General features: G+C 36.7%; 1 protein-coding gene across 1 annotated transcript in view; it reads left to right on the plus strand.

Annotated features, from left to right (window-relative positions):
• INVS (inversin) overlaps positions 1–19,909 on the plus strand; it is a 77,716-nt gene that overhangs the window by 47,007 nt on the left and 10,800 nt on the right. The window contains exons 7-11 of the mRNA XM_057368352.1: positions 3,246–3,417; positions 7,872–8,027; positions 9,478–9,707; positions 10,736–10,842; positions 14,059–14,271. Coding sequence (XP_057224335.1) covers positions 3,246–3,417; positions 7,872–8,027; positions 9,478–9,707; positions 10,736–10,842; positions 14,059–14,271 — 878 coding nt within the window. The remainder of the gene's footprint in view (positions 1–3,245; positions 3,418–7,871; positions 8,028–9,477; positions 9,708–10,735; positions 10,843–14,058; positions 14,272–19,909) is intronic.

Genomic DNA, 19,909 nt, shown 5'->3' on the forward strand with positions numbered 1-19,909 from the left:
TTTTTTCTTTTCTATATTGATGTATTCCTAAAAGGATTTTTCACATTGGCTTTCTTTCTCTGGGCTTGATTCAGTTGAATGAAGCATCTTCATTATGTTGCTGCTTTTTGATCCCATCAGCCAGCCAAACTGTGATATCATTTATGTTTTAAGGGGTAATGAAGTACGTGGTGGAATCAGACATTCCTTTGTAATCTTGTGTGCTTACAATGAATGCACTGTTTCCCATCTGACTTGAAGAATCACACAGGAGAGTCTCATTCAGATCTGCAAGCCTCTTTTAGCTGGTGATGTACTCAAGAGCCCCTGCCTAAATTATGTCTGCAGCCTCTCTCTGTTGTTACCAGTCCAGCTGTTTCTGAGCTAAACTATTTGCTTTTTTTCTTCTTTATGTGCCCCTAATTAATTCCCACCTCTGCATTCCATATACATGGTCAAACATCTGAATGGAGATACATTCCTGTTTGTTCTGGGAGTAGCATCTTTACACTCAAGGRTTTGAGAGCCACATTGTTGTTTTATTCAGTCTGCCCAACTTTGGATAGGTGTGGTATATTTCTCAGTTAAAATGTAATGTTTCTTAGTCCTTAACAAGAAGAAAGTTCATTATTTAGTCTTTACTGCAAATATTTGCATGGCTTTCAGTTGTATTTGCTTGATACCTTATTCTTTGCCTTGTTTTTCTGTGGGTTATTTGCTGTAATATGACATTCTTGGGGTTTTTAAAGACTGAAGAGATTTAGCCAGCACTTAATTTATGTGAAGAATTTGTTCCCTAAGACTAACTTATCCCCACTTATTACAGACAGGAAAAATTTTAGAAGAAGAGAAGTTACCTAATATAGCCATCCAAATTTAGACCCCTTGGGTATCCCACAGGAGGTCCAAAGAAACATCTCTATTTAAATTTTTTAACTTCATGTGTGAGGCAAAATCACAGAATGTTTATTTCCTGATCACAGAATATTCTGAGTGGGAAGGGGCCCACAAAGATCATCAAATCCAACTCCTAAGTGAATGGCCCAAACAGAGTTTGCACCCAGGTGTTATTAACACCATGCTCTGACCAACTGATTTAAGATGTTCTGTTCATATTGATTTGTAGCATGCAGAACTACTTTTTCTTTCTGCATTTTTCCAGAGGTGTCCAAAACAGAGTACGTACACCCCTGTCTTATTTTTGAATAAATGCTAAATATTTTTCTTTAAAATAATATTTAGTATTTTTCAGAGTTTCCTGATAACACAGAATGAAATGTTCYAGGTTTAGCTCTCTCCTTTACTGTTATTTTTCAGTATTGTTGTTTCTTATGATGTTTATTCCACTTTTTAGTGGTGTTAAAATACATGTGATTTTCATAACAAAATACGTGTAGAATTAAACTGATACTTCTRTTTTCTGATTTCTTAATCATCCTGTTGTAATTTAATTTTTTTTTCAAGTTGTGGTAACTTCATTTTGGAAAATAATGCTTAGAGCACTGTGGGATTTTCTTCCCCTTTTTCCAATTAAAAKCTTTAGAAAATAGAGAGTCATTGAGAGAAGCAATGCTTTGCCAAAACTTAATAGAAAAATAAAATATTTGTATTTTTTGAAGTGTGTGCCTTAGTAGTGGTGAACTGCAGCTGTGCAGTGCTTTTCACTTTGCAGGATTTCCAGCAGTGCAGAGCACAGGGAGGGTGCTGAGTTTCTGKCCTAATGAGAGGCTGATGTTTGTGTCTGAGGTGTGGTGATGGTCACTGTGAGTRCACAGAGCTGTAAACACATGCTGGGTTTGTGTGGAAGTCTAAATGCTTCCATCTCTCCTTGTTTCTGGCTGCACATTTCCACAATAAACTGATAATTCAGACCTAAATCCACAAAGCTGTAAGGATCTTATATCAGTAGCTTAAGATAAATGAGAAATTTCCACTTTCTTTAGAGGGATGAAATAGTAARTACTAGTGAAAAAACAAATCCAAATTAATCAGTGATGCTTAGACATTCAAACACCTTCATGATTAAAATAATTTAGTTCATTGTAGCCAAGAAATTCCCATCCTGCCCAGAGCAGTGATAGAACTGTTTTGGGGTCACACAGAGGAAAGGCTAAAACAGTGTTAAAATAAAATATAAATATAAAATAAAATAATTAAACTTCTTTTCTTCCAGGTTTTTATTGGCAAGCCTACCAGTGACTCTGACCAGATGTTTCCCAGCTGTTACATACACAGCCTTTTAAGGCATTAGATAGAAAAGGGAAAATCTTCCCTTTATTCTTTTTTCTARTAATTGTGATTTTCTCTCCCTTCCTTTCCTGGGTGACTCATTAAGAACCCAGCAGCAGGTTAAACAAGTGGACTTGTTTGCTGACAGCTTAACACAAACACAGCATTTGAAGAAATAATTCTTTTTTTGCTTCAAATAGAGATTTTAGTGTAATAGTTACAATGGAAAGACTAGACTAGGGTGTAAAGATTTCCTTAACCTTTTCTGTGTTATAGTATTTCAGTAATTAGTAACCTGTTGATGTTATTAAAAAATTAAGAAATATGTCTGTGTTAATACAGGGTTTTTTTTTAATAGTCAAGATATTAGAGTTTGGCAAAGTAAAATATTTGYATGTTCAGTTGCATTTATAATTGGAGAGAAAAAATATGTTGTGAAAATATTTGGAAAGAGCATTATTTTCAGGGGTGGTTCAGGTTGGCCATTAAAAGGAATTTCATCAGAAAAGCTGATGAAATATTGGAATGGGCTGTTCAGGAGGTAATGGAGTCATGTTCCCTGGGAGTATTTRAGGAAAGACTGGACRTGGCACTCAGTGCCATGGTGTGGTTGACACGGTGGTGTTGGGTCACAGGTTGGACTCRATGGTCTCAGAGGTCTTTTCCAACCTAATGAATTCTGTGATTTTTTTTTTCCACAATATTGCAGCCATGTTTCAATAAGCCCATAGTATTTTTCTTCATAGTGACTGCAGTCTCTCTTGCTTCGTTGTGATGAGCACATCGTGTTTGACACTAAAAAGAAAAAAGCGTTAAATGAGTGACAGTGTTAAAGTCATAGTTAAGGATGCACTGTGATCATTGGCAGGGGAAAAGGCATAGCAGAACATACAGTGCTCCTGTTGAGCTATTACTCTTTATAAACTTAAAAAGGAAAAATGAAGCTTTGATTTGCTTCGTAAACAGCTACATTAAACAGTAGTTTCTTGTTGTTGCAGATTTCTTTTAATGTTAATTTCAACAGTATGTCTTTTCAGGAAACAGTAGAAGTATTTTTGAAACATCCTTCTGTAAAAGATGACTCAGATCTTGAGGGAAGAACGTCCTTCATGTGGGCAGCTGGCAAAGGCAGTGATGATGTCATTAGGACTATGCTGACTTTAAAACTGGATATTGACATCAATATGACAGACAAATACGCTGGCACAGGTAAGATGCTTTACAGTAAAGAGCCACCGGATTTTTCCAATCAGTGTGATTTCCACCAAATGAAAACGTTGTTAGAAGTTATATTAATCTTTTTCTGGATGTGTACTTTAACATTTCTGCATTAGTTCAATTATGTGTGAGAGYCAATTATTTGCCTTATTGTGGAAAAGAAACAAACTTTTTCTGCACACATTGGAACATTTCATTTGAAATGTAGCAAAAAGAAATGTACTGCAATGCAATTTAGTTAGTTCTGTAATCCTGGGAAAGGAAGAGCTGTTCTGTTTTTTGAAGAATAAAATGAAATATAGTTCCATAAAAAAACTCTTCCTGAAAACCCCTGTTCAAAATTTTATTTGTCAGTGCACAAATACTTTGAAACCATATAGAGCAAACTAACTACTGAAGTAGCTAAATTATAATAATGAAAATAGTTCCATAGTTATTTATAAAGAAAGTGAAATAAAGATTAGAGCTATTGCACTTCTGTTGTCCAAACAAGAGGTCGAACTTGATATCCCCCAAATTTATTATCCTATTATCTGCCTGAAACAAAGGATAAGTAGGCAACACAATGTTTCAAGATTCAAGCGTGCAAGTAATGAAATTCAAAATTTTCTATAGCAGCTATGAATTTATCTCCTTTAAGGACAAAAAGAGAGAATTTTTGCTAGGAATATTGGACCTATGTAGTGCTTCCAACAGAAACAATAAAAGTTTTGACAGGTGAGAGAGACGGGTATTGAAGTGTTTGTGTATTCAACAGTGTTAGAAATGTAGGAAAAGCAGTCAAATTGTATAGTGTGCTGATGGCATCTGAATGAATAAACAGGAGAATGTAGATACATTTGGCATAAATCTGGAGGGAATTAKTAGCAGGGGGCTTCAGGGGTAAGCTGTGTGTGAGGAGATCAGGAACTACCCAGTGCCAGATAGAGACAGGTCACAGAGTTAGAAGCTAAGTGCAAAGATATATACCCGTGTATATAAGTAGGAAAATCATAGCTAAGCTGACAGTCAGACCACACACTCATGAATAGTACAATAATGGGCATTTCTTCTGAAATCATGTTGTTTTTTTTTTTAAACAGAAGTGCATTTTGCAAGGTTTCTTCGTGTAAATTTTAAGGTATTTGTTTTAAAATTTACTCAAGCATTATCTTCTGGCTGGACACACATTCAAACTGGCCTAAGCTGCATGCTTAGATTTAGGGAAGTATAGATTTGTCCCAATCAAGAAACAAAGATATGAGTTTCAGAGCATTTCTCTTTTCAGTGTACTTCTAATAGCATGCAGATGCTAAAGAAATAGAATGTCAGGGTGGTGTGGGTRAGAATTTGAAACTTAGTATGTGTCAATATTATTTTCATATTAAAAATTGAATTTTTAAAATTTCCTTTGGTGGTATGCTGGATCTTAATGMGAAGCATAATACAGTTAACAAAAAAATCTAATTTAATGTCTAAATTCTTGGTTTTCTTACAATTTAACACACACAAAATAGATTAGTCTTTCCAAGTTGTGATGCTTTGTAATTTTTGAGCATAAAAATAGTGCAACAAATAGAATCTCAGTCTTCATGTTTGATGACTTTACATATTCTACAATTTTAGTCTTGTTTCATCTTTTATCAGTCTCACCTACATTTGCTGCTTCCTGACACTTCCCTTTCAAATACCTCACAGTACTCGTTTCAGACCTTAAGGTGCAGCAATGTTGTGGTTGCTGTGCAAACCTCCTCACAAAGGGTTTTTTTCCTTTGCAGGCAGTAATCGGTAATCACATACCGTGTTTCTGAAATTACTCAGGTGTGCATTTCATGCCTGAATAACTCAGGTGGTTGGGTTTATTATCTTTCCGTCTTAAACCTTTCATAGCGGTGATACGTAATCTCCTTTTAATCTTGATTTCGTTGTTGGGCTTTTGATGCAAGGAAATGAATGGATTTTCCATTTGCTTGAAAGTGCCGTTGTGTGGAGCACAGGGACAGTGTCGAGGTGGGATCGGAGCTGTGGATCAGCCGAGCCGCACCATTGTGCCCAGCGAGAGCAGCGAGCTCCATCAGAAAAACAAGCCCACCAGTAAATCACTCCCCGATTTTATTTTTTTYCCCCCAGAGGTTCTTAATCATTCCCAAGTTCTCGTGCGGGAAAAGCGGTGTTGCACTGGGACGGGGAGCTGTGCGCTGATGGAAAATAGCGCGCATATCTCCGTGCCCGGGATACAGTTGCTGAGCAGAGTTCAAGGCTGTGTTTTTCTGACTTTTGTGTGCGAACTCGGTTCAGCCCTGTTGCAGTGTTGCGTTAACGCAGCCTTTTGCATTTACTTAAAAAAAAAGAGCAGGCTCTCCATTGAGCTGTGCTAGAACATCGAGACTCTCGGCATTGTGTAGGAGAATGACACCAAGGGAAAGGAATTTCCCTCCTCTCGGAGATGGGCGCTGCAGGAGCATTACAGGGGCAGCTTTATAGCTCTGCCGTCACTGCGCACAATGGAGAGGGCTCTGTCTGTCGGCTGAACAAAGGGCCCATTGTGACCAGCTGGCTGAAGAATCTCTTCAGTCACCGTGACTCCATCACAGAAAATTTGGCTTACAAGAAAATATTGAGCACAAAGTGCGAAACAAGATGCCTGCGTCAGAATGAGTGATAGGGGGGAAGAACTGGCCAAGCTGACACAGCAGCTCTTTTTCTATTGTATTGTTACACACACCCCATGTGTCATCTGATGGAGTGGTTTACTGCCTTTGGTTTCATAAGGGATTCAGGACAAAAACCAGAACCCAGAGTTTACTGTGAGGTCAGACCATGAAAACCAGGCCCGTCCAAATGTATGAAGCAGCAGGGATCTCATTCTTGTCCAGCTCCTACTGATAGCCACCCACTCGCACSGCTGCTGCACAGGCACTGATTTTTCACGAGTGCAATGAGCACTGCTGTGCTTTTAGGCTGCTGCACTTAAACATCAGTGTCCTCTCAAAGGCATGATTTCAATTTTCACTTCTCACAGTGGCTCTGGCTCTGACCCCAGTGCTTTGTCTGTATCAGTGTTACTATCACTTATTTTGTGACTCTTTTAAGAGAGCGCACATCAGCTGGATTCGGGTCAATGACAACATGAACAACCTGAGCATTTTGTAGTGCCTGTGTAACAGGTTTGCTGGGTTGCTGTCTCATAAGCTGATACCAGTAGTAAACAGTAGCTGGCAAATACAGAGATACTGTTTTTATATTCTGKCTGTGGTTAGAGAAGCTGCTCCATCTAATGCTGGCCTCTGTGGTRTGCATTTCTGTATAATGCCTCTGCYGGATCCTGACCCTGCCTGTTTTAAYATTAAACAAATACGGACATGTAGGGAGTACTTACAGCCCCACATTTTGCCTGCATGAGCAGATTCAATTCTCACCAAGCATGAAATTTCTGAAATTTCATGGGGAAATCTGAATTCAGTTTATGAAATACGCACTTAYGAACAGCACTGTTTTGTCTTTTTATTCTACATTATTTTGATTTTGTTATCTGTAAAACATTCTACATTTAAGGCAGTATGAGAAGGTAAATTGTCTGATTTGACTGCTGACTGCAGGAGATAATCCAAAGCATTTTGAAATCGAACTGTGAGTGAAATCACCAATAATGTGTCCTCCATTGGTTTGGAATCTCATTGCTATATTCAGTTCTCCTTTGCTTCAGGAAGAGCTGGGAACTGGTCACCTTCAGCTCTGGATGATAGTGCCTGCAGGATGCTGTGTCACACAATAACACTTCCAGTTATTACAGGACACCACATCTTTGGCTGAGTTCTGAAGTATCTGAAGTAGCAAAATCTATTTTTTCTGTAATCTTTCATTTTCCTGAAGAAAACAGGGAGCTGGAGATAGTGTGCAAGATATGGTGGTCTTGCTATGTATTTTTGTGTAAAATTTTCACCAAGTAATTCTGAAACAAAATAGAGGGGCGGAGAGGAGCAGAAACATTTGGGTAGTTATCTTGAGTTAGTTTTAATTGGGACAACTTTGCTTATTTGAAAGTAAAGACAAATGTCATTTTCAGGAAAGCATTGAAGAAATAATGAAAGCTTTCTTTCACTGGTGATGGGCAATCTCAGAAATGCCACAAAGCAGAGGCAGAAGTAAATATTGTTATGTTCTCTTAATCAGAAGTTGCTATTCTTCCACAAATCCTCAGTGTAAGCCTATCTTGGTGATGGTAAATGTAMAATTTCTATTTGTGCAAGTTAGAAATGTTTCAGGGCCAACAGTTWTTCTGCTTGTTGCTTGTATGTCAAGAAAATGTTGTATTGTCATTTGTTATGATTCTTCAGTTTCTTGTGGTTGGTAAAAAGTATCTTGTCCACTAAAATGGCTTAAAATGAAAATTTAATTTTTTTTTTTGTTGACCCCTAAAGCTCATAGTATTGTGGTTTCTTTCTTGTACTGTTTTTTTCTTCCAGCATTACACGCTGCTGCCCTTTCTGGCCACGTCAGCACAGTGAAGCTGCTGCTGGAGCATAAAGCACAGGTGGATGCTCTGGATGTCATGAAACACACGCCACTTTTCCGGGCTTGTGAGATGGGACACAAGGAAGTGATCCAAACRCTCATTAAAGGTCAGCTCCTAGGAMTTTACAGACTGTTCAGAGGTCTGGTGCTGCTTCCCATGGGACTGGGAAATAAGCAGCTGAGCAAGAGGAGAGGTAGGAAGTTGCTACCCTAAAGCAGGTTTTGTCTGTAAGTTCCCCTTGTGAAATAGCCATGATGGATCTARAAGATAATCAGTGTTGTGCAAAATAGCTAGAAGTGGTAAATGCAAAACTTTCAAAATTGAGATTATTTTTTTCACAGCTCATTTCTGCTTAAGCCTTTGCAAGTACATGCTAGTCTTTCAAACCAGCTCTTCCCCTAGCAAGTCTTTTCTTKKTTTTKKTTTTYTTTTCTCCCCCACCAATAAATAAGACCAAATTAAGCTTTCTTCACTTTTGTGAAAAACCATTTTTAGGGTTCTTTGAAGACTSTTTTAGTGAGTATTTTTTAATGTAGATAGCTATCAGAAATCCTACATCATTATTTTCCCCTGGTTGGTTTTTATAGGCAGTATTTTGTTTGTATACAGAAACTGGATTTAACAAAGTACACAGTGTTAGATAGCTATAAAATATCTGCTGAAGGGCAAGATGTACAGTGAAAGAACAGTGTCATCTAAGATGYAAAATTCTGTCATTTTATCTTCCCAAAAACTTTTCCCTTCTACTTCAAACATTATCCCACTTATGGATAGATGAAAAATATCCAGGTTAAATTTTGCAAGTTTTCCATCAATCAGCCTTTCTTACTGAAAAGCGTTCTTCCCTCTGTGATCTGCTGGGCATATTTTAACTCCTGTTAAGCTTTCCCTCCCACTCCCTGTGCCATTTAGCTTTTGTAGATGCAAGAAGCTTGGCTATCAGAATCTGAATTATGTTTAATTAAATATGGTATAGAGAGTTATTGTTGCTGATTGGTTCAAGTTCCTGTATTTGCGGAGTTTTACTTCTGTACAGCATTTTTACATCTTGCAAGAACATATAGAGGAATTAATTATCTGCTTAAAAGAGTGTCAGCATGCTTGAATTTAAAAAAAAAMMCCTTGTTTTTAAAGTCATTCTTATATTGTGAATATTTTATCTGCTTTACAGAGTTAAAAAGAGATTTAATCTGAAATCTAATTTTTAGAAGTTATTTTTTGTCAAGAAAGAAAAGTTTAACCAAAAAAATCATAGACCTTAAAAAATCAAATAGATTTTCCATTGGCATTTGATAAGTCTGGATATTGTAAAGCATCTTAGAGGATAGTCAAAAGACTGTAAAAAAGTTAGATGCCTGACTTTCTTTGAAACTATTTCATTCCAAATCAATTTTGATTTCTCTTAGGATTTGAGTAACAAAATTGAAGTCGGTTTCAGAAATACTTCTCTGAATTGTCGGTTTACCAAATAACTTCTAGCTGAAAATACATTTACTCTTTTCTTAGCATGCAACAGTATTTTGTTTTTGTGCTCAAAACTGTGTTTGTTGTTCCAGGAGGAGCAAGAGTAGATTTGGTTGACCARGATGGCCATTCACCCCTTCACTGGGCAGCCCTGGGAGGAAATGCTGAYGTGTGCCAAATCCTGATAGAAAATAAAATCAACCCTAATGTGCAGGATTATGCAGGYAGAACACCTCTGCAGTGTGCTGCTTATGGAGGTTACATTAACTGCATGGTAGTGTTGCTGGAAAACAATGCTGATCCAAATATTCAGGATAAAGAGGTATGTTGTTCTTCCTCACTGAGGTATATAACTAACTTTAGAATCACCACAAATCAAAACATTTTCCCTTTCTTCAAGGTCATTCTCTTGTCCAGGACATAGAAGGATCTTTGCTGATGTTTATCACAAAAGGGAATGCTTCCTGATATCATTTTCCCTATGCCTTCATCTGTAAAACTTTGAAAGAAAAGTAGTATTTTAATATGCAGCATGAATTGAAAATTTGTATTTTTCCAGATCACTTTTGATTTTTCCTTATCGAAATGTGATCATATGAGGAGCCATATTAATAATCTGATTTATAGATTTCTATCATTCATTGTTAACAGCTGACATGGGAATGTTAATTGAGTCTGCAGTGTTTTTCTCCAGCATAGAGAGAGAGCAAGTAGGAAAGTAAAATACTTCAAGTGGGATTGCACAATAGCTGCTTTAATTACTTGTCCACAGAAGTACCCATGTGTATCACTTTTCCAGGTGGAAAAAAAAAAAGAGCACTGATTGCTTTATATGCTCTTTTTTGCCATTATTCAAGCAGTAATTGAAATTAGGATCCAGAACAATTGTGTAACCTATAACAGATTTCTGTGTTTAATGACATAATTTCTCAGAAGTCAGTAGAACCTCATCAGTCAAAGGAGTTACACCCGATTTGTTGAAATTTTCTGTAGCTATTTGTTGTAGGGCATAGATAATTCCAGGTAATGGAAAAGTGGTTTTCATTGTGAGTTCCACAGAGCATGCTGTATCTCTTTTGCAAAGGSAGCAACTCTAAGGCTGTGTCCTAATGCTGCTTTTCAGCTGGTTTAGGTGAAAAAGCACTGGTGTTGAAATCTTGTTTAAAAAAAAAAAAATTCATTTTTAAGTGCTGTATTCTTCTTATTTTAACAAGGAAKTTTGTTTAGAAGAACAAGTTTGTTCTTCATGCCCAGAAGAGCATTGAATTACACAGTGATTTATGGCTTTTATTGTGGCGTGATAGAGTTTGGGGGTAATGTTTTTTTTTTGTTCTGTTCTCTTGTTCACAGGGAAGAACTGCCTTGCACTGGCTCTGTAACAATGGCTACCTTGATGCTATAAARTTGCTGCTGGGCTTTGATGCTTTCCCCAATCACATGGAGAACAGTGAGGAGAGGTATTGCTGCTCTGAATATCTTATTTTGTAACTGAGCCAAAGTGTTACCTTCCATTTACTGTTAAATGTTCTGATACTGCAAGAGAATCATAATCCTGTATCTAAAAGGAGCGCTGKAATCTTCAGCATTAGCAGCTTTTCTAATGTGAAATTTCTCTTCTGTAACTAAGACATTCAAACTCCAACTGCTTATACTTCTGAACAATGAACTTCTGGTTACTCACTCTAGTCTTGTTTGAAATACTAAATATCTTTCTCATTTATATAAAGTTGATAGTACATATGTATGGACAAAGGATGAAAAGACAACTCTGCTGCTGTTGGAATAGACTGGAATTTTTCTATTTGATACGAATACAGTAAGAAGGCAGAAAATGGGAGAAATGTAATGTTACATTTTAAAATGGTGATTATAAAGTACCTGGTGGCTAACTGTACCCTAGAGGCCTAGTTTAAAAAAAAAGTCTGCTATAATCATAAAGAGACGACACATTTGCATCTCTTTTCTTTGTCTTTCATTGACATAGAAATAATAGTTTATTAAAAGTGATTTGGGTTKTGGAGTTCGAATTTGTCACCTGACCATGAAGATAATTACTATTAGCAGAAATTTATAATGCCTTTTTTTTAAGTAGATGACCTCTTCATAATTATAAGATTATGAACAGCATGCCATATAAATTTGAATATTTCAACATTTTAAATAACCTAAGGAGTTTGCATCCCCATATTTCAGTGCTAAATTTGCTATTTCCATACTTAACCCCAGTTTTTAATTGCTTTCTTCCCCCATCATTTCTCTTTTGTTCTCTACTCAGATCTCTCTTCCTTTTCTGTTTCTATTCTTTCTTGAGAAACACAAATTAAAGTATAGCTATCTCCTTAGTAAGTACTGTAGAGGCTCTCTTTGGTAATTTTTGATAGAAAATGGAATAAACAGTTTTAATTAAATTACTTTTAATAAGTAAGATTAAAAGCCACTATTTTGCCGAAAGGAGACTGTTATCCTTACTTTTATAAATGTACTAATGATGCTCAAATGTCAAGAAAATACCTCATTCAGATAGTATATATTTTTGTTTCCTTTCTGGCATTAATATATGTTCTGATGTATAAATCTAGATTACTCAAAATACAGCTAGCAGTATTCCAAATGTCTGCTAMTAAACACTAGTGTGTGTGCAGAACAAAAGTGATCCCTAGTATTTCTAGATGGATCAGTCTTTAAATATAGTTATCCTAAAATACATATATAGTATATAAAAATTACATAATTGCATCTTAATAAATGTCTACAAATCTTGTTCGGTTGTTAAGAGATTGGAAGTTTGAAAAGTGGAAAAGTTGAGTGTTTTAAGAAAGTAAAAATAACCTCATGTATATGATTCATATGTAATTGGATGAAACTGTTTTTCAATCAGTAACAATTTCACTACATTGTAAATTTTTTTCCGGTATGTCTACAGAAAAAAGGCTTCCCTTCTTTACTTTCTTAGGATGTAATATGAAATACCAGTTAAAAATTCTGACCTAGTGGTTTAAACTAAAACATTAGTGAAAAGACAGAGCTGAGATTGCATCAAGGATTTTAAGCTGCCCACTTGCTTGCCAAATATGTGATCAAGTGCTAGTCTGGAGCGTGTTGGATTTGTTGTTCTTTGCAAATTTATTATGTAATTCAACTTGATGTCCTGAGYGCATCAAGCTGCTGCTTGACCACCTTCATGTTAAATTACCTATAACAGCTGATGTCTTCATATGTTTCCCGGTGAAGCCAGCTTGATTTAAAAGCTATCTCCTTTAGAGAGAACCAAGGGAAAAGAAAATTTACATCAAGCTTTGAACTGACACAACAGAGGAGTGTATGTAAGTGCCCAGTCATAAAAACCCCTCTTCAGATTTGATTTAAGTGATATTTTTTTTTTTTACTTTCAAAGGTAGTTCTGATGGAGTTAGAGAATCCACATTTAAAAATACAGTTCTTCATGACTGGAATCTGCARTAGAATACATTGTCTTGGTAGACAGATGATATAGCATGAAGTTTACTTTAGTATCTTTTGTGTCTTTAAAATATTCAAAATTAGGAATACTTTAAAAATGAGGTTTTTTCTGAAATTATATTCTTTCTGAAGTTCCCRTTTCTGGGTTATCAAAAATCTATGTCTCTTTAAATGCTATTAGCAGCACACCTTGACATCCAAATGTTCATGTTATGTCACTGTCCTTATTCCTGCAGACACCTCAGCTCAGATGCTGTTTATCCTTCCATCAAARCATTGCTGTGTGGCAGCTCCAATTGTGCTTTCTGTCTGTTTTTCTTTGCTTACCAGCACTGTGTCCCAGCAAGTTACCATCAAGGGGAGCTCTCATTTTCACAATCACATGTATTGACACTTGTCATTTGATGGTCTTATGTTATATGGTCTTGAATATGGTTTGTGACTGATAATTTTCAGTCACTAAATGTCTTTGCCCGAAGTTTCGGTGTTGGTGAGGGAGATAAGTAAATTTTGCTCCTGTGTCAGCAAGGGGAAATTTGGGAATTATTTTGAAAAAGGCTTAGGTGTTTTTGGCACCATTAAAACCCAAAACAATTTAATATTTTGAACGTCTGTGACCATTTGAAAACAGACTTAAGTCTTCCCAGTACCTTAAAAAAATGTTATCCTCTGATACTGATCTAATCCTGCTGCTTGGTCAGTCATAGTGTCCTCAGTCAATGTTACAGAAGTTAAGCCAGATTTGACAGTAGATCTCTAGAACTTAAATTCATATGKAAATAACACAAAAATATTGTAACTTACTTTGTATTTCTGTATGAAAACCTCACTAGCACCTTTTAAAGACTGCTTGCCTAAAGTGGTTATTGCTGTGGATGGGGCTTTGGGAGATTTTGTCCAAACACTTTATATAGTCTGGTCTCCCCCCATTCCTTCCATATTAGGATGCTAAAATAAGCTTTAAACATAACCATAGTGTGTAGAATTATTAARGAAAAATGGGAATTATCTAATAGGAAAAATAGGAATTATAAGGAAAAATTAAGGAAAAATAATACTAAGAACAGAGTAAAGCAGCCTACAGAAAACAGTGTTTTGTCTGTCTTCATACTAGAAGTTGCCTTATTAAATGAGGGTGAAGTAAGTGCACATTATGATTAGAATTCTAGATCAATAATAATTGTGGTTTGGTTTTGGTTTTGGGTTTTTTTTAGATATACTCCACTTGATTATGCCTTGCTTGGTGAGCACCACGAAGTGATCCAGTTCATGTTRGAACATGGGGCTCTGTCTATCGCTGCCATTCAGGATATTGCTGCTTTCAAAATCCAGGCTGTCTACAAAGGATACAAAGTTAGAAAGGCTTTCCAAGAGAGGAAGAATCTTCTAATGAAACACGAACAGCTGAGGAAAGATGCTGCTGCCAAGTAAGTCTGACACTTGAAGTCTATTCCAGCACATAGACATTTATTGTAGGTTTGTATCATTTCATCCGTTGTTCATMATTTTTTGTTCCTCTTTTGTAAAATTCATGAAACTGAAGGGAGCATGTAACTTAGACAGATGGAAATTATTTTTTGCATAATCCGAGTTTAGTTAACAAATTTCATGTAATATAGAAGAGCAAGRCAAAATACCAAAAGGTCAGAAAATAGCATGTTAGCATCCATGAATCTTTGTCTGATATTCTGTGCGATGATAAAAAGGCTTGGAAAACATTTATCACTTTGARATAATGGAAATAATTATTGGCTTATCAAGTCTTGATATCAGTTTTGAACAGAAATTGATCAGTAGCTGAGGGAAAAGCCCAAAAACAAACCAGGAAAAGCATGGTTTAGTAAGGCTTAACTTAATGCTTCTCTAGCCACCTGARCTGGATTCTATTTGTAAGTTTGGTTTTGGCAGTATCATTCTCTGCACTTAAGTTTTCTGGTCTTAGAATTAGAATTAGAGAGTTCCTATGAATTGGTGATGTTGGATTACAGATAACTAGCATAGGTAATTCAAATAATTATCAGTAAGATGTRTAGGTTCTGGCTGAGTTTTGACCCAATTTAAGCGTAGTAATGGTAGCAAAGTGGTGAATTACTAAAATCAGAACGTACTTAAATGATTAGCAAAATGCTTGCTTGGGGTTTACCCTAAARATTCTTAGTATGAAGTTAGCACCTGGTTTCTCTTGAAGAAATCTGATTCTGAAATGAAAAAAAACACAGCAGTCTGAAAAGATTTCTGCATGATTTGGTAGCATTATTTTAATAAAAAGAGATCATATGAGAAAACACACAACGTAACTACTGCACCTAGAGGTATTTTTGTTGCATCTGTGTATCACAGACAAATTCAGCTGCACTCCACTCTGTCTCAAATGTGGTAGTTTGATGTTTTGCATTACTGGCCAGTCGGACCTTCACTGGGTTTGATTGCTACTATGTGAGACAACAATTGCTATTCCCCAGGAAGAACCAAAGCTGGAAATATCAGATAATTCATCTTTTTCTGACATCTTTACCTCCTGAAGCWGTAACTTGTGGCTCGCCTAGTGCTTGCCTTTTCTGCTGAAGTCAGTAGAAGTAAAACCATGCATACAGAATCTGCCTTTGAAAATATCCCCCTTATCTTATATATTTCTTTTTAAGAGCTCTGCATATTGGTGTGTGGTCACAACTGACTTTACCAAATGAGATCCTTTTATCCTTTGTGATGACAGTCATTTTTAGAAGAATCTCTGATCCACCATCTAGAAGATTAAATGGAAAAGAATTGCCACATGGAAATTTAGGGATATTTTATAATAGTTTTCCTTTGTGAGTTTTTGATGTAGTTTCTGAAACTTACTTAGCTGTTGTTGATTTGTTTGAAAACAATAGAATCAAAGTCTGTGTACCAAATACCATAAAAAGAGAATTACAGTACAATTGGAGTGTACAAGCAAATCAGGTTGTCACACAACAAATTTTATTTAATTGCCATTTTATGATCTGTAATAAACTGAAGGGGACATGATGTTGTCATCATTCTGCATCCCCATCTGTGCATTCCACAGCTAAAATTGGCCAGGGTGTTGCTGCATACAAAATACTGTTATCCCTACTGATGCTTAAAAATCTGGTCTCCAGATAAAAGTGGACATTATTTGGGGATCCAGAATGATGGTGAACTTCTGGGTTGAACACCCCCTCCCAACTATTTCAGTGTAGATATTTAAAACTTGCTTTGTAATGTGTTATTGTAGAGAGTCTCGCTAAGATAAATCACTCCCATGACTCTTCATGGGTTTAGTTCTCTGTTCTTTTCCTATTTTTTGATCCATTTTTCCTCCAACAAAAAGTCAGCCAGTATCTCATATCTATATTATTTTCTGGTAGAGTTATATTCACTGTATTTAAAGCCTATGAAATATTTCTATACAAACATCTTCTCCCATGTTCTCTCCTATATGAAAGAAATCGTAATTTATAAAATGAAGGTTGATGAAGACCAAAACAACATGCACACTATTATGTCACTGAGCAAAGAGACACAGCAGGAGACCAATTTGGGTGAGCAGGGAAGCCTCAAATGTAAAAATGCAGTTTACACGAGAAGCTGGGACAGACTGCAAAGGCAGAGTGTAAAAGTATGGCTTGGACATGTAGGGATGGTGTCAGAAACACCAAAACTCAAATGGAATTGAGACTTTGAAAGGATGTCACAGGTAACAAGGTGAGTTTGTGCTTCTAATTAACAGAAGTAGTAATGCATTAGTAAAAGGCTGAGGAAGGAATATGTGGGCCCGTTGCTGAATGGTGCTTTCAGTGACAACAGACACAGGTGTGGCAGCAGGACTCAATGCCTTCTCTTCCTCACTCTTCCAGGAGAAGGTCTCCCAGGCCTCTTTGCCAAAAGAATTGGTTCAAGGAGGAGCAGAACTGCCAGCTGTGAATGAGGATTAAGTCAGGGATAGCTTTAGAGAACTCAGCCCACACAAGTCCATGGGTCCAGACTGGCTGCATCCAAGGGTACAGAAGGAACTGATGCCCTTCAAAGGCCACTTTCCAACATCTTCCAAAGGTCACCGAGACCAGGAAAGGTCCCCTGTGATTGGAGGGAAGAAAATGGTGCACCCAGCTTCAAAAAAAAGCCACCAAAATAATCCGGGGAGCTGTAGTCTGGTTGGTGTCTCTGGTAAACTTGTAACAGGCAAAAGTTGAAATAAGAGRTTTTGTCTGTAAATRAAKAGAAATTCTTTCACCCTTGGGRCAGTTGAGCAGTAGAASAGCCCAAAGAGKTTGTATAGTCTCTGTCCATAATGGTTGTYAAGATATAACTGGATAAAAACCTGAGCCATCCAGTAAAAATCTGACCCTGTTTTGAGCAGCATGTTGGCCTTGATGACTTCCTGAGATCCCTTCCAGACTTTAAAACTGTTTAAAAAACAGTTAAACAGTTTCAAAAGAGTATTTTTGTTTACTTATTGAAAAAACAGGTATTTAAGAAAATAGTATTTAATGGTTTAAAACATATTGAGAGAAAACTAATATTCCACTATACTGGATTTTGAAAGGGCTGCAGAACTCATTCCTCATTTGTTCACCTTCCCTTTCAATTCCTCAGAATGAGTTCCTGAATCCATACTTCTCTGTTTCATTCTGGCCAGTTGGAGGAAATTGATTGAGAATGTGGATTTGGAAGGGAAATGGATGAAAGTGAGTAAGTAGCTCATGGATATTTAGGAAGAGAAGAACAGCAAGAAAATAAGCAGTTCAATTAAACAGCCTTCAGTAAATTTAGAAAAATGTTCTCATGCCAAGAAAGTGCATGTAGATTATGAGGTTTTTCAAAAAACTGGTGGCAGGCCCAACATGCTGAGAAAAGATAGGGGAGTGTGGCAWCAGAGAAAATAATGAGCTCTTCAGCAACCTGAAAAGGGAGAGCACATATTGAAAATTTGATGTAATTACTAAAATGGACAGTAATAAGAGCATACAATGATAAAGCTAAACAAGCTGAGGTACTAAATATGAAGAACTGGCAAAGGATGTGAGGTAGGTATCACAATAAAGCATTATAAACATACTCATTGTAAAAGGAAGGGTGAAAAAACAGTTGGTCCATGAGAGATGCTAAGTAGACTGAACTGTTCTGTGGKTTTKTTTTTTTTTTACTTCAGAACAAATTGCATCAAATCAGCTCAGTTTTGTGTCTGAATAACAAGTTTTGTGCCCATGGAGAAACAGTAGCTGTCATTCAGACTTGCCTAAACTCTTCATACTTTCTCATGGGAAATTTCTCATCTTTAAACTTTTCTATTGGTGAGAATTTCATATAAATCCATTATGAATCTTTATTTGTACTTAAAAAGTAAAGTTAAATTTGAAAATAGCACCAAGATGTGGACGACTGTAAGCACATTGAAGACTAAATTAGAAATCAGAATGGTGGTAAAATACATATGAGAAATGATTGAGGAAATACACATTTGGGAAGTCAACATAGGAATACTGGACAAAAATTAACTCTTAACATTTTTATTAAGGACTATCAGTTTAAAAGATTATTGTAGATCAGAAGCTGAACTCTTCATGAGTCAGTGGTGTCATTCTTTTAAAAATAATCATCATGCTAGATTGTGTAGTAGGAAACATGTTTATACAACATGAAATATAACTCCTCTTAGTCCTGAAGAAGTGCTCCCAGGAGTAGGATCATACCTGGAGATCTCTTTTCAGTTTTGTTTTTATAAGTAAGTTTTTTTTTATTTTGCAAGGGTAACTTTAAAAACGGTCCCCTTTAAAATATCCTTCAGTGCATGTATAAGAAAGTGAAGTGTTCTTAACATAATAGAAAAGGTTGAATTCATGTTAGCAGAATCAAAAATTCAAGGTATCTCTATCTTCACAAATATGTAAGGCTGAAACTGTTCCTTTCCATCTGCTAAAGGTTCAGTTTTCATTCTTTCACTTTTGCAATGAAATACAGACTTATGACCATTCAGGACAAAACTGTGTTGCATTTACAGTGGGAAATGTTGGCCTGTCAGTTCTGTTACCACTGCCGAGCTGTAGCTTCTAACTTGGGAACCCAAATTTGGATCCTGTTGAGTCACCAGAACCTYGTGAGAATAACTGAGAACCCTGAAGTTAGAAACTTGTCAACTTCCTTTACTTGCTCATGAAACAAGTAGCCTCTCAAATTAGACAATAGTAAAACTTGGAAATTTTAATTTCAAAGATATCCTTCATTGTAATRCAAACTGAATTTCTGATTAAAGAAAGCAAAACATGAGGGAAGGTTCTTATGTGTTCAGGAGTCTGTTATTCAGCTAAGCTGTACTGTGACAATTGGGATGATACTTTATGARTAGGGAGCTTTGAAATCCCTTCCCTTTGTTCTTTTTTTTCAGTTTAATCTGAAAAATTAGTACACAAATAGAATCTTTAAAAAAAAAAACCAACCAATTTTGCTTCTCAGTTTCTGGTCCTGTGTCATTTCAATAATTCTGTAATTGGTGTGTTGCTGAAGTTATTGTTTTGAGTGGATCTGCTCATCAGAGGAGTGCAGGTCACTCTGGCTTGATTTGTATCACCCAACCCATCTCACACTTCCTTTTCTCATACCCTGAATGGAGGATGCTGGTAATAGGCTGCTTATTCTTGTGAAGAATAGAAAATTACTCTTCTGTGAATAGCAAGATCTGATTTATCTGCTGGAATGGCACAGTAATGGCAGTGAGATCCATACTGTACACAATTCCAGCATCCCCACACAGTCCGGTTGTGGAATGCCAATATTAATTGAAACGAGCCACATTTTTCCGTGCCAGAGGGAATACTGAATCCCAGGCTGCTGGGAGTGTATTTTTTTTAGATCAATTAGCAGCTTTTCAGGTGCAAAGTTCAATCAGCTTCTTCTGCAGAGCATAGTTGATAAGATAGCACTGACAGATAAAGTTAGGGCTTCTCGCTGGCAGCTCGCGCCGCGGTGACACGCGCTGGCAGTGACACCACTCACAGGAACTGGGGCTGGCGTGCTGCATAACTCACCTGTCACACGCYGTGCTGGGAGGTGATGTGGCAACAG

Source organism: Malurus melanocephalus, unplaced genomic scaffold, assembly GCF_030028575.1.
Source record: "Malurus melanocephalus ecotype Western Australia unplaced genomic scaffold, MMel_1.1 scaffold_90, whole genome shotgun sequence".
Lineage (NCBI taxonomy): Eukaryota > Metazoa > Chordata > Aves > Passeriformes > Maluridae > Malurus > Malurus melanocephalus.